This window comes from Parasteatoda tepidariorum, chromosome 11 (assembly GCF_982258835.1).
Source record: "Parasteatoda tepidariorum strain Cologne lab strain chromosome 11, Ptep-v5.0, whole genome shotgun sequence".
Lineage (NCBI taxonomy): Eukaryota > Metazoa > Arthropoda > Arachnida > Araneae > Theridiidae > Parasteatoda > Parasteatoda tepidariorum.
The window spans coordinates 43,512,202-43,528,427 of record NC_141765.1 but is presented as its reverse complement, the minus strand read 5'-3'; the positions used below and the strand labels follow the sequence as shown (position 1 = coordinate 43,528,427).

Below are 16,226 nucleotides of genomic sequence, written 5' to 3'. Positions count from 1 at the left end.
CTTTGAAGTTACAAACTATGAAATTGGATGGCCCATACCCCTTATATTGTGACACCAGCAATGACAGAGTTCGTCCATATGTGCCAAAAGACTTTCGAAAAAGTATTTTTATGTCTCTTCACAATTTGACACATCCTGGAATCCGTGCTTCGAAGAAGCTTGTTCTTTCTCGCTTCGTATGGCTCATCCATAGTCAAAGACGTTGTAGAATGGTCTCGCTCCTGTGTCAGCTGTCAGAAAAACAAAGTGATCCGACACACACGGTCTCCTCTGCAACCATTCGAGTTACCATCTCGACGGTTCGATCATATACACATCGACCTTGTCGGACCGCTCCCTCCTTCTGATGGATACCAGTATCTCTTGACGTGCATTGACAGATTCTCAAGGTGGCCTGAAGCTATCCCCATCCCAGAGATTACTGCCGAAACGGTAGCCCGAGCACTCGTGAACAACTGGTTTTCTAGGTTCGGCATTCCTTCTGTAATCACAACAGACCAAGGCCGTCAATTCGAGAGTAGCCTTTTTCTTCAACTGTCTCGAATGATCGGAGCAGCTAGAGTGCGTACAACACCGTACCATCCTTCTAGCAATGGTCTCGTCGAATGCTTTCACAGAGCTCTAAAACAAGGTCTCAAATGCCACCCCAATATAAAATGGACTGAATCCCTTCCCATTGTACTTCTTGGACTAAGATCTGCCGTAAAAGAGGACCTAGGATGCACCAGTGCTGAACTCGTCTATGGAGCCCCCCTACGACTACCAGCGGAGTTCTTCGATCCGTCAACTTCAAATGTTGATCCACACGAGTTCCTTCAAAAACTTCGAACCTGCATGTCAGAACTGAAACCAATTCCAACTTCATCACATGCAAACGTAAAAGTTTTCATCCACCCAACTCTTGAATCATGCTCTCATGTGTTTGTGAGACGTGACAGTGTAAAGAAACCCCTTCAAGCTCCTTATGATGGACCATATACAGTACTCAGTCGTTCAGAAAAAACTTTTTGTCTGGACATTTCTGGAAAAGCTTCAGTGATCAGTGTTGACCGTCTAAAACCGGCTTTCCTCCTCAAAGACATTGAGCGAACTGTGATATCAAAATTACCTCATGCTGCGATAACTCCAACGACCACACAATTTACTGAACCTCCGCAGACAACGACACGATCTGGCCGGAGAGTTCGATTTAATCCCAAATACTTGTAGTATTTGCTGGATGGGGAGTACTGCGGCGGTGCCCTGGCCCTGTAATTTCACCTTTACTTGGTGATGCAAAAAAAAGAACTTTTACTTCAACTTGCAGGAGTCACGTAAAACCAGTTTTTCTACAAGCAACCGACGATATTCACATTTTAGCTCGTGGCACGGTCGGTGATGCATGGCTGTACAATAATCCTAATTTCATTTTTAACTTTCTGTATTTATTTGTAATTAATTATGTTTAAATTAAATTTATTCTTCAAACTTTAATTGGTAATTTGCTTTAATGCTTATAAAAACTCAATTTACCAAAGGACAATAAAGCACCAGGCCCTGATGAAATCCCATCAAAATTTCTAAAAAATGGGGGAACAAGTGTCACGAAGAAAATATATGATCTGGTACGAGCTATATGGGAGCAAGAATGGAAAACCCTGGAGAGTGGAAAACCAGCATGACCTGTGTGATACATAAAAAAGGAGATATACTCGATTGCTCAAACTACAGAGGAATTAGCTTGCTCTGTACAAGTTATAAAGCATTTTCTAACATCCCTTTCAAAAGAATCTCCCCACTTGTCGAGAATATAATTGGAGATTATCAGATCGGATTCAGGAAGGGGCGATCCACCACAGAGCAAATTTTTAACATCCGGCAAATTTAGAGAAGACAAAAGAATTTGGTATTGACACGCACCATCTGTTTATTGATTTTAAAACAGCCTATGATAGTATTAGCCGAAAAACTCTAATTTCAGCCTTAAGAGAATTTAATATACCAGAGAAACTAGTGAAGCTATACACTAAGTGAAACCAAAATCATGGTCAAGATACAGAATAGTCTTTCCCATCAGGGGTCTGTTTAGAAGAAATTTGGGTCCGTTAACAGACCCTTCACAAAATATCTTTTCATAACAACGGACCCTTCACAAAATATTTTAACTTAAAAACAGTCCCTTCACAAAATAATTTTTCTTTTAATCGGACCCTTCACAAATTTGTTTATCTTCATTATTATTTTGTTAATCGAATAAACCCTTTCCAGGGAATAAAACAAGAAAGATGGATGTAAACGAAATAAGTTTTGTCTTCGGCAGAAGATTCTTCCATTATTCGTCCGAAATTAATATTCTGCGTCCAGCAGTATAGGCTAAATACCAAATATTTGTATGTTGTATCTCTAATTTATAAGCAGCAATTGTTGCTTATTTTTTAAAATTTAATTTTTTTAATTATAATTTTACAGTGTTGAGCATAATCTTGTATGTCTTTACAATTTAAAAACTCCTTGAAAATTTTTTTTTCTTGCAATAGCGAACCCTATTTGCACAAATTTACCAGGTGGACAACAAAATGAATTATATCCCTTTTGCGGTTTTTTATTCCATTCATTAATTTTTTCCTTTTGCTGCTTTTTTATTAGTTATTAACTGTTAATTTGTTTTTTATTTGTTAATAGTTAGCTTGTTTTTTTCTTCTTGTTAATAGTTGTTTGCTTGTTTTTTTTTAATCGTTATTAGTTTTTAGCTTGTTTTTTGTTGTTATTCATTGTTAGTTTCTTAGCATTAATTGTTAAATGTTTTTTTTTTGTAGTTCCTTGTTAGCTATTTTTTTTCTTGCGAGGTAAGCGTCTTTTGTTAAAACAAAATGTTATCTATAAGAAAAAACGAGAACTATGATCTCGCTCCAAAGAAGAAACGATTATTTCTTCTTCACAGGATTCGGATTATTTCTTCTTGATTATATTATATAGATTATTATTTTGATTAGTAAAATTTCTTAAGATGGGTCAGTTTTAAATTCACCCCATCATAATCTACGATCGAAACTTGACTAAATTTATTGTTTTTTTTTTTTAAAATTAACAGTGAAATTGAATTATAGTAATATTTGGGGGCCATATTGGAATTTCCGAAAGAGATCTCCGAAGTTCGGCGTTTCGTGAGTGTCGGATTTAGGGTCCTATAACTTCCTTTTCTGTTCGCTCCAATTACAATTGCCAAGGCGCTAAGTAGATTTCTAGCTTGCGATTTTAAAGCTGGGGGTGGATACAAGATGCATACCTTTTAAATTTTCTCATTATGCGATGTTTTTTTAAAATTATTATTTCGTTTATTTTCTTATAGGCTTCTGCCGAAAGTTTGCTAAGAATTGGCGATGTTTTGCAGCAGATCGCGATATGGGCGAACATTTCGTCGACTTCGTTAATTTTTTTAAATAGTCCTTCTCTCAGAAAATTATTTAATCTTAAATAACTTTCCTTGACAAATTTTTTTGCTTCTAAAAAATATTTTGTCAGAAGCGCCGCATGTAGGAAAAAAACAACTTTTTTTAATAGCGCCGCGGCACTTCCGTCGATAAATACGGTAGATAGATACGAAAACTATTCAAAGAAAAAGATCAAGAAAATCTGTTGGATTATGGAAATTTTATTTTAAGTTAAGTGGAACCAAATGCATGAGTGTTGTCAGGATATAAAGGATTAATCAAATCTGCGAGATATGTATCAGTATCCTCAAATAATATTTACTCTTAAAACATACTACAGTGGAAAGTCGCATATCCGGAATTAGCGGGACTTCCTGAAGTCCGTATATTTGATTTTTCCGTATAATTGACCTCCAAGGTAAACAAAGCTTAAAATGATCTGAATCTAAGAAGCAGAAAATAAATAAACATTATTTTTCGGGCAATAATGTTTTAGTATTAGAATGATATCTAATCAATCATAATCAAAATATTAGAAAAAAATAATTATTGCTACTTTAAATATAAATATAGAAAACGAAAAAAATTCACAGTTATGAAAATATTAATTGCTCTCTCCGCCATTTTGAACTAGAACGATTCAAGCAAGAAGGGGAAATTCCCATCATTCATTAAGGCGGGTACGTGGAGAAGAAAAATTCCTTCCCTCCTTACTTGTCATTCAAGTTGAGGGCGGGGTAGTGACAAATTCTTATTTTCTCTCCCATCATTGGCTATCAAGAAAGCAAAAAAGGCGTGGCATGCTGATTGGGTTCTCTTTATTTTTTCTTGTGTTACTAAAGGGGATTCCCCCTCCACTTTAACATTTGCTGTGTTTACCCTTTTTCACAGTATTTCTTCTTCCCCTGACACTCAAATAAAAAGGTTCCAGGAAATGAATATTTTAGGAAAGAATTTCTCTGCATAGGAAAGAAGGGGGAGGGAGGGGACTCAGTTGTGCTCTTTTGAAAACAAATCTCCCCCTCCCCCCTTTTCTGCATTCCAGAGGAGGAGCGTCATGGTCTTAGTAGATCTTCTGTTCTCTTCTCTGTTGATTTATGGGTTCAATGCATAGATCTCTAGAAGCTGAAAAGGGAAAAACCTGTCAAGACTTCGTTTTTTTTTTTTTTTTTAAATTAGAGGGGAAGATGAAGAAATGTTTGTTGATTTTGATTGTTAAAAAGTGTCCGGGAAATCGACCCTTCCGGAAAAGGGACGTCCGGATATGGGACGTTACACTGTAGAACATTTGTTACATTAAGTTATTAATTTTTAAAAATCACCAATTCACTTCAAACTGACTTTTCTTTTAAAAGATAATATTGAAATATAAAGGGGAAAAAAGTCAAGGATAGTTAATTATATACAAATAAAAATTCAGATAGAAAAATTATGCAACTTGTGAGAAAAATAAAATCAAAAATATCTTTTTTTTTTTCAGTATTTTTAAATTTATTTCTGTAATACTGTAAGCTTCCGGAGAAGCTCAGGAGCTCCTATGTTATATAATATTTCTCAACATATTTTGTTGTTTGACAATTTCTGAATCAAGAACATCCAGTTCTGTTGCAGCAGTTTTCGACAATTTAGATTTTCTTAATTTCAAATAATCTATCTTTTCTTTTATTCGTTTTCTAGAAATTTCAGCTTTTTTATTCTCTTTGTTTTTCTTTTTTTTTGGTTTCTAATGCATGTCTCCATCTTGTTCTAGATCCTTTTACAGCATCTAGCATTTCTTCATTAATGTCTATGTTTTTTTATTCCATTTATAAATGAAACATAATCATACACACGCCTTTGTGAAATAATAGTCTTCATTGACGTTTTCAACCAATAAGCTTTTATTGATTGAAAAACCCCCTTCGACTGTTGCGGTACCATGAGAGAGGATAAGAAATTTTTTTATAACCTCCCACAAATTTTTAATTTTTTTACTCCGTGTAAATATTTCGAAAAAAAATTATCTAATCTCTGTTGCTGTGGATTAAACTCTAAGAAACTCTTCTGCTCTTCTTTTTTTTGGCAGCATCACAAAACAGTAAAAATTCCTTGTTTGCTTTTTCTGCTGTTGTTTCAGCTACCCAGTTATTAACATGGAGAATTTCCAGACAGGTATCCATCTTTAGCTGAGCAATGGATGAATATTGAATGATCAATTCTTGAATTGAAATGCCACGTGCCATACTATACAACAATGGACTTTTTTCCAGTATTTTTTCGACCGTCGTCAAAAGGAATTTTCGACATTCTAACTTGAAATATCCCTTTTCTTTCTCACAAATTTTTGTCATGTTCAGATATTTACTTGCTGCAAAACCTATATTCACATTATTAACACTTAATAGATTGTCATTGCTTGTTAAGCCAATACTTGCTATTTTCCTTGCAGTTGCAGCATTGTCTATAACCGACTTTTGTACACAACGCCGCAAAAGATTTTGTGTTAGTTCCAATATACTGGAATATAAGCATGGACTGAGACATTTGGAGGTCTGAAAATTTAAAAGAAAAGGTTGAAATTCTTCAGAAATTAGCTTAAAGAATGCTAATTTTGGTAGCATTATCGGATCCTTAACACAGTCTTCGAAATTTTTTATTGAGATTCCGGCTGGCTGAGAATTTTTCTTTTCTTCTATGTACCTTTTAATGATGTCAAAAATTAATATGGCTCGCTCCACACCAGGAAGATTTTCCAGCCACCTGATTTGGCAGAACTTTTTTGGAAAAATGTTGCTACCAGATATGCTAGTATACTCTGCTCGTAAACTAGTTATTCACACAAAGAGCAATAAACCTAGCAACCATATCAAAAATTCCTTATCATTGGATAAGCAGGAGGAAAATTGCTATCAGGACAGGTTCTACCAGGGAAAGAGGAATGTTATTATGAGGAAATTACATATTTTGAATTACAGAATTTTTTGTTGAAACTTCACTTTTGCCTGTCAGTCTTTGAATGAACTATAGTTTTCTTTTTTTATTTTCCTAACTTTATGAATATGTAAGAAAAATCCTGACTTTTTAGCTTAATTTAAAATATCCTGACTTTTGCAGGTTTTCCTGACAGTGTAGGAACCCTGCATTAAGAATCAATGAAAATAAAACTAAATATATGATTTGCACAAAAGCTGGCTATGAAGAAACACAGTTTGAAATTGGAGCATACAAATTCGAAGCCATTGATAGCTTCATCTATTTGGGGTCTAAGATTAACAACAAAAACGACACTACACAAGAAATACACACGAGAATCACAATGGCCAATAAGTATTTTTTGGTCTTCAGCCAAGCCTAATAAAAAGAAAAACAAAGGTGTTACTCTATAAATGTCTTATACGATCAATGCTTACATATACATGTGAGAACTGGACAATGACCCATGGATATGAAAATATAATAGCTAGATTTGAGAGAAAAATACTGTGAAGCATTTTTGGTGGAATAAGTGAAAACGGTACCTGGTTTAGAAGATCAAACACGGAACTTTACGAAGCATATAAAGAACCTGATGTCATTAAATTTATCAAAATTCAAAGGATTAAATGGGCAGGCCACATTATAAAAGTGGAGGATAGCAGGACAACCAAAAAAGTTTTCAGTGCCAGGCCAACAGGTACAAGAAAAAGAGGACGACCAAACCTAAGATTTTTAGACTACCTTGAAAAGGATCTACAAGTTTTAAAGATAATAAACTGGAGAATCTTGGCTGAGGGAAGAATGTCTTGGCATAGGCTTGCTGAAAAGGCCAAGGCCCATCCTGGGCTGTCGTGCCAATTAGAAGAATAATAATAATACTTTTTAAAGTTTACCTCAAAGAAAGATGCGTTGATGACAACACTTGTATCTTGGGAAATAGAATGAGTATGTTCAAATATTTGCTGCAAGCCTCGTGGTACTAATCCTTTAGAATCTTCATCTTGGGGAATAGATGCGGTTCCCATGGTAAATGTTTTTCCAGATCCAGTTGAGCCATATGCTAAAATGGTAACATTGAAACCTGAAATAGATTTTGACAAATACTAAAGTCAAAGTTAACAAAAGTTAGTAAAAAAAATATTAAATATTGTTTTAAAAATTTTTTTTAAAAGCATTTGCAACGAGTATAAATACAAACATGAAATAATGCAGTTTTACGGCTGATTTATTACGATAAGATAATTTTATTTTATTTACATCGCAATTTAACATTTTAAATAGCAATGGTGTAAGTTACATAGCATGCAGAATTTTTTTTTCTAAATAAAAGACATTACACGGGAAAAATGTTGCATTAAGATCATGCTTTTAAAGACAATTCACGTAATCGAAAGGAATGCTAAGATAATAAAGCAGGCTTCCTACTCTTTTAACAAAGCAAAAATTAAGCACTTTTAAGGACCTTTTCGTGAAAAAATTTAAGACTTTAAAAATAGAATGATTGTTAATCATCGAATATATATATACTACCAGTGACAGTTCCAATTATTTACATTTATTAAAACAAATCAATAAATAAAAAAAAAAAACAATTTTATTATAATGTAAGCACTGATATAATTGCATTCATCAACAGGACTAGCCAAAGAAGTACCAGGTAATTTTTGCAAACCCGGGTTAGTTTTTTAAAAAAAAAAAAATATCAGATCGTTCAAGGTTAACGTCATCTATGAAACTAATCCATATTCAATTCTTAATGATTTCATAGAAATTAAAATTTTAAACTTTTTTCATGTATAATTACATTTAAAAAAAGTGTAACTAAAGAAATTTGGCAAAAAATTTATCGCAACAAGTTTTTATATTTCGCTACTAGACCTGCATCATATATTCATTTGTGGGCCAATCTTGCTGAATATTCAGTTAGGCCAAAAAAATTCCATATTTTCTACTAATAAAATGTTTCATTTATAAGGGTATATATTAAAATAATTAATACTAAAAAGTTAAATTAGACACATGCTTGAGAATAGTTTTCTTAACTGTCCCATGTAAAATTAAGTCGCATTTTGAGTAAAAACAGGCGATACTAATATCTAAGCACCTTAAATCATTCCAGATTTTTTTCATAAGGCTTTGCTCAGTATATTTTTTAAATTCATTGCAATAAATGCTTTTATGAAAATTTTTATAGAATAAAAATACAATTAGATTTGAGAATATTTATAATTTTCAAATTATAATTTGTTTTTTATTAGTTCTTATTATTAATTTTTTATTAATTAGTAAACATGTAAACTAAAGGGTCTAAAACAATTTTTCAAAGGTATCAACATATTTCTATGGTCAGAAAATTAATAAGGTCCCTTAATTAACAAATACTGATAAATTATTTATATTTTAATCATTTATAGAGTTTTACTAGTAATATTTCTTTATCATCTACTATCATTCGTAATATTCTCTAACTATTATTATGATTTGATATTTTATCTTTATCACAAATTAACAATTGAAAACTGAAAGTGGTATAATTTCATTATAAAATAATCCAGTAATATCACCTTATCAGGTAATGTTTTGTAAAAAAATATTGAAATATTTTATGAAAAACACATTGAAAACGGTATATAACTTAACAATTTTGAAATTATTACTAAGCAACAAATGTGTTGTATTTATTTTTATGATGAGCTTTACACAAAATTATTTCCAACCAAGCCTGTTATTAGGAATTAACTGTACATGATAACTAAACAATCTGGTGAAAAACATAAACTATTTATAAAACAACCAAAAATTGAATATAAAGCTGGAAATTATATTTTTCCTCAGTTCACATAAGAGACAATTATTACTTGAAAAACTACCTGTTTAGGATATTAAAACTACTGAGAATATACATTAATATTTCATTTCTTTTAACAAATACTGTTATGTGATTTATAGCAAATATATCAGTAATATTACTTTTTAAATTATATTGGAAAAAAAAACTTTAACAATGGACCGAATCATTATGTTCATCAGGGGTCTGTCTAGGTTTTTCTGAGAGGTACCTATTTTGTGAAAATTTAGACATAATTTGTGAAAAATAAAAAATTATATTTAAAAATCAACACAAAAATATGGTACAAATATGGATTTATCGTTTCTTAAGGGATACAAAAATAAAGTTTCAAGAAAAATTATTTTGTGAAACTACCGATTTTCCTAAAATTGAATTTGTGAAACTACCGTTTTTCCAAAAGTTGAATTTGTGAAGGTACCGCTAAACGGTAGTAAATTCGGCCTGGACAGACCCCTGTTCATATTATAGTCTAATCTAAGAGCCCTCTGAAACATATCAATAACAGTGAAGTAGAAATATCCGTCATCTATTGAAAAAGTTTTAATTTTAATAATTCAGTAAATATTTGCATAGTATTCAAAATAGGAAAAGAATTTTCAGATTTATAACCTTAACATACAAAAAATGCTATTTTAGTTTTTAAAAATTACACGACAATCAGCAACTGATTAGATAATTGCTTTTTATTTGATAAGAATTTTGCATTTTATAGCACTAATAACAGCAATTATAAATAAAATTTTGATGATGAGTTATAACTCTTTTTCCAAAAAAAAAAATAATAAAATAAATAAAATAATTAAATCCCTTTTCAAGTGGTTGCTTTTGTTTGCTATATTTAGTCGTTAGTCCATTTTCAAACATCTTGTGACAAATCCTATTTTTTCTTTGTTGCAAGCACAGAATGTAAGTTTTGAATATATTCCCTTCCAGTTTCTCTGATATTGTAACACTTACATATACTAATAATCGTCGTTAGAAAAACAGTCACCTTTATAGTAACTAATTTAAAAAAAATTTACTTCTTACAAGAATTGCGATAGTTGATCTTAATATTGCGTGAATATGAATAACAATTATGGATTTTGGAAATCATGATTCATAATTTTCAGATCACGTAAATACGAATCATGATGCGTAATTTTTAGATCGCATAAATAAGAATTATGATGCAGAATTTTTAGAATGCGTGAATGCGAATCCCAATGCCTTATTTTAAAATCACGTATAAAGACGAAAAATCAATATTTGATATTATAAACCGCACGAGCAAATCAAGACATGGAATTTTAAACTTGCATGAATACGAATTGCTACATAGGTTTTTAAGAAGGCGTAAATACAAAACAAAATATCGAATTTTTAAATCTCGTATATCTCGTAAATAAGAATGGCAACATACAATATTCAAATTGCGTAAATAAGAAGCGCAACACGCAAATATGAAAAGCTATGTTTGATATTAAAAACCTGTGAATAAGAATCGAGATATTAGCAGATTCCAGGCTTGGGACCTCTAAAAGGCTTGTCATAAGCAGCGTTGTTTGAACTACGAAAATCGGATCTATCTGGAGGGCTGGTAAAAAATTCGGAAAATCTTATCTGCTGCGTGTAAAAGGGAAGAAAACAGCTAAAATAAGTAAAAATGAGAAAGGATTCTGTTTCTCTTTGAAAATTGGTGAATTTTCTGAAAAAGTGGAATACTTATAAAAAAAAGTGAAATTTTTAGAAAATCTGAATTTTTGATAAAAAAGCTGAAATTCAAGAGATAAAAGTGAAAAAAGCGGAAATCCGTTAAAAAGCGGAAAAATCTCATCCCTGTGAATAGGGATTTTATTAAAATCTAAGGATCTTTTAATTGAGTAGATTTAAATATTGTGTAACAATCTCCTTATCCTTAAGAAACAAAAATAATAGCATAACAATCTAAACTTAAAAAAAAAATTTACAATGCAACTAAACAAATTATAAATAGTTAACAAATATTTAACTTTCTTGTTAGAAGCAAATCATGCATTCTCATTTAGTATTCAGGAAAAAACTTGAGGTTTTCAATGAAAACCCAATAAAACCCAGGTTTTTGATGAAAAACATAGGTGGGCAGGGATTTTTCAAACTCTGTTTCGGACAGATCTGTTTAATTTTTAATACAATCATGAATATTAAAAAAAAAGGTTACTGTTTTTAATAAATTTACAGTTACTTATTACTTATCAAAATATTATACAAATTAAATTGATATTAGGAAATAGTTTTCGTTATGGATACTAGTTCAAAAAATACTTTTTTTCTTAGGGTTTTATTTAATTCCTATAAGCAGATGACCAGTAGAACTGAATTTCTTGAATTCTGTAAATTTTGAAGTTCAGTGTAGGTCTTCTACTTAGGTACTTTAAAATTGCACTCCCTCCCCCCTAAAATAGCATTATGAAAGAATCAATATATTAGTAAAAGGACATGCTTTCTTCTCTTTGCTTGTAGCCCCCCCCCCAAGCACATTCATTTCTGTTTCTCTAAAATGATGCATGGTTTAATTCTAGGTGATAAAAGAACGGTATTTTGTTTTAAAATATTGAACTGAAAAACTATTCCGATCAACTCTAGTTATGGGGAAAAATTAAGGACTTTTAAAAACCTTGTATCTAAATTAAGTACTTTTAAGGGCCCTTATATTCCAAAATAAAAATTAAGCAGTTTTTAAGGACTTTTAAGGACCGTGGGAACCCTGTAAAGATTAAGCTAAGATGAGGGCAAAAAAAAGTATTAACTGATCCCTGGTTACTAGAACTTTTTTCAAAATAAAATGGTGGTAAAAAAAGAAATTAAAGTTTTATTAAATATAAAATAAATAATTTAAGGTGAAAATACATACCCTCAAATAAATGTTGTATCTTCTCCGACACTAGTCCTTTATACACATCTTCATTAGAAGTCTCAGGAGGAAAAACAATGTCGAAAGAAAATGACGCATTTCTAATCTCAATGGCTGTACCTTGCTGATTTAAGTCTATATCTTCGTTCATGCTTTCACCAAGAAGTGGAGGACGGACTCGAATAGCTACCTTAATTGCCGCTTCCGTCATCTATTGAAAAAGTTTTAATTTTAATAATTCAGTAAATATTTGCATAGTATTCAAAATAGGAAAAGAATTTTCAGATTTATAATTAGATTGACTTAAAAAGTTCTCAAAGTATGTCAAAATACTCAAAGTAAAAAAGAGTCCAATTCTTTGATGTTAAGGTTATGACAACTCAAATAATTAAGATTGAGTCTTAGTACAAGGAAATCTGATCATTACATCAAAAGTTATTTAGGGTGTTCACTTTACTTTGCACACTGTACAATTCTAAACAATTTTTAGGTTAGAATAATAAAAAATAAGACATCAAATATTATTCACAATTTAAGAACTGGCAGCTTTATTTCTGTTCAGATGATTTCAGTATGATAATTTCTCAAGGAATTTAAGTATATATTTCCTAACAAATAAAATTCGTAATAATAATTCGTAGCTAGTGTTCATTTTTCGATAAAATAAGCAAAGTTTTGTCTTTTAAGATTAGTTTGATTTAATATAAATGGTAGGGCCAGCTGGTATGAAATCACTTCACAAATAAGAACACTTTAATGAACTGTATAAATAAAACACTAATTTATTATCTCCTCACATGGTGTTCTCTCACTCGCACACAACGATGATCTCTCAGAGCTCTTCAGGAACACATTTCCAAAGCTCGTATAGATGGCTCTTTAACGATAAATATTTATTATTATTTCAATCACATATCACATGGTATTTGGAATGGATTAGACATATTAATTTTACATACATTAATAGTGAATAGAACAACATCTATACATATAGTACATGCTAAACATATTAGATTTCTAAAAAATAAATATTTACATTTCCTGAAGGGTAGAAACTGAAACTCGCAATGGAGACAAACTACACAGTACACTATCAGAACACAACTGAAAACGAATCTAGAAAAACAAATCTAGCGGTTGTAGTAAACCTGAACGTTGCCAATTCAAGAATGAAATGCTATACATGGAACTTTCTATTTAGGTAAGCTAAAAGCTGAACTTTTCACCATAGAAATTCCTTACCATAAGGACGGTGTTTTATCCGTTAAAAAAGTGTATTATTAGGAACGATTCAGATTAAATAATTGAAGTATCCTGCTTCGCTATGTTTACTTTGTCAATTTACATTAAATCTGGCAACTATTATTTATGTAAACTTTTATTGGCATGATCTAAAATATATAATTATTATTGTTTTTATATATAAATACAATTTGTATGCTTCTATTGTGAGCTCATTTCTTATTTTATTTAAAGAATTGCAAACAGGTTAGCACTCAACTTATATGTACAGCCATTTCAGATTTTTTAACCACACTTTCCAAATGCCGGTAAGATTACTCTTCCCTCTCTTATTACAAAATATTTTTTACGAATTACCTCATTAAATATAGCAAATTTATTTGCTTGATTTTCAAACCAGTTATTTTTGTTGCACACATATGAAATTACAGTCGCTATTACTCGTAACTACGCCTAAATGAGGAATTTTTATACTTTCAGAATGGATGGTGTTTTCAATAGAAATGTAAACAATCTCAAGCTCGGCACTTACTCTAGTTTTGGTTAAAAAGTTTGCAGCTGCTTACTACATGTTATTCTGATAGGCGATGTTTTCAAACGGATAATTTTGTTTTCAATAAAAGAAATAAATTAGATACTTTCTGAGCCCAGTCTGCCATATTTCATAAGATATTAATGTTAATATGTAATTCTCTGCTGAGTTTGAAGTGAAAATTTGTTTTAGTTTTTTAGAGATATATTGTTAAAAAAGGTGACATGGTTGCTAGATTTTGAATAACTCGCTTTTTTGGCAGTCTTGATATGGCCTCTTTCCATAAGTTTATTACTGTTTGTTCTTGTTGCAAGCTGTGCACCATCTTACGTTAGTGTTAACACTTTTAGCATTGTAAACACCAGTATTGTTAGCATTGTAAACACAAGTAATAAGTAATCAAATACATTGTTTGCAAGATTCTCAAAACACAATGATGCCAAATGGCTTTAAAATACAACGGAAACAGTAACACGGAAATTTAGGCGGTACCGAGCTTGCAGCGTTCCCTAGTGTAGGAAACACCATCCATGTAATTTTATTATATTAATTTTTAAAAATATCAACGATTTTTGTAAATTATTATGCATAAGTATTGTGTTGTGCATGCTTTCTGATTTCTATTAGTAGCAGGGTTGGGTTTTTGACGTCAAAAAGTGGTTTTTGACATGACAAGGGTATAATACTGGTTTAAACCGTCAAAAACCCGTCAAAAATGTCAAAAACTTAAGTTTGCCAAAAAAATATATAAACTTCAAAACTACCAACAGTTGCCATGCATTACATTGAAATTTAATTATACTATAGGTAATCAGCAGGTTTTAAAATATTTTTTAATTAAAATTAAGGTAAAATAACACATTTAAAATCTCAGAAATTTATATTCAAATGCATGTGCAGAAAAATTTTGCACAAAATTTTTTTAAATATTTATATTTTGAAAAAAAAAATTTTTTTTTTGATACTTAAGAAAATTAAAAGTTTATTACTATGCATTTTTGACATATAAGGAACATATAACTAATATTTATAAGGAACTTACAAGTTATGTTGTATAAATACAAACTTGATACAAGTGTATGAAAAAAAAAATTAATGTTATACCGAATATCTTTATTATCCAGTATGTTAATTTGAATTTAAAAGTAGTTATATTTGGGAATAATGATAAATATAATTCATATTGTTTATTATATTTATTTATAATTATTACACTTATCATTTTAAAACAATTTTTACCTCTTAATTTTTTTCCCCCACTTGTATTAAGAATACAAATAATGCATATCTTGAAAGCAAAAAGTAATTATTCAACAGCTGAATATTTAGATATTCAACAAAACTATGTATATAATATTCAGCAAAATGAAATTCACAAGTATTTGGATAAACTAAATTTTCAGCATAGTAAATGAATAGGCTGAATATACTGTAAATCAACACTAACTACTCTGTGTATTTAACAGAAAGCACTTAAATTTGTATTGTCTTAAGTTAAAAAGATTATTAAGAAGATTTAAAAGAATATTAAAAAGATTTTTCTTTAAAAGATGTCTAATGTACAAAACTGCTAATGTTTATCTTTAAAAATGTCTAATTTTTAGTATAATCTATACTATACACTAAATTTGGTTATAAATAAATTTCTTAATAATATCACTGCAGATTTTCAATAACACATGAAAATGAATACATAATATTACAAAAGATGTGAGCTTTCAAAAGTACAAGATTTTGGTTACTATTCAAACTATAAGTGTTTCTTTAAAATTTTAAATTTATTTTTTCTAGAACATATTTAGAAACACTATCCTTTATAAAAAATATATAAATTTTATGTATTAATTAAATTTCACTTATGAATATAGGTTTTTGACATTTTCGACATTTTTGACAGTGAGGTTTTTGACGTGACGGTTTAAACCATGGTTTAAACTGTCAAAAACTGTCACATGTCAAAAACCTGCCAACCCTGATTAGTAGTAAACATGTCCTTTTGAAATATAATTTATCTGAAAGTGCTAAAATAAATTGAAAGATATATTATGTGTATTGATTCTTAATTATATGTGTTTTAAGTTTGGTTGGATGTTTCAAGAATCAGGGATGCTAAAACATGGAGGCACTTCTTTTTGTAGTTATCAATATCTTTTATTGCTTTTTTTAAAATTTTAATTCTTTTATTAAGGCTATTGGTAACTTCTGAAAGTGACAGGCAGATATCTGTTATTTTGTTGAAGGAATATTTTACCTGTAAAAGGGTTTTTTGGACAATTTTAGAAAACTTACCTTTTGCCAATTGGAGATTATTTCTGCTACTTAGCATCAGATCTTATTTCCTTTACGTCATGTACCATCATTCTT

At 30.5% G+C, this 16,226-nt stretch overlaps 2 protein-coding genes across 4 annotated transcripts in view; one reads left to right on the top strand and one right to left on the bottom strand.

The window, feature by feature from the left end:
• The window catches only part of LOC107457071 (kinesin-like protein klp-19), a 45,196-nt gene extending 31,849 nt beyond the window's left edge, over positions 1-13,347 (bottom strand). For both annotated transcript variants that reach the window (XM_016075129.3, XM_016075127.3), the window contains exons 1-3: positions 13,125-13,347; positions 12,089-12,299; positions 7,259-7,446 (exon numbers count right to left, since the gene is read on the bottom strand). In XM_016075129.3, coding sequence (XP_015930615.1) covers positions 7,259-7,446; positions 12,089-12,299 — 399 coding nt within the window. In that variant the 5' untranslated portion in view covers positions 13,125-13,347. The remainder of the gene's footprint in view (positions 1-7,258; positions 7,447-12,088; positions 12,300-13,124) is intronic.
• Positions 13,334-16,226, top strand: part of LOC107457072 (ubiquitin-conjugating enzyme E2-24 kDa) — a 41,166-nt gene continuing 38,273 nt past the window's right edge. Inside the window, exon 1 of one of the 2 annotated variants that reach the window (XM_087154772.1) lies at positions 13,334-13,638. The gene's annotated coding sequence lies outside the window, so the exon portion shown is untranslated. The remainder of the gene's footprint in view (positions 13,639-16,226) is intronic. The other variant, XM_087154774.1, reaches the window with a different exon arrangement.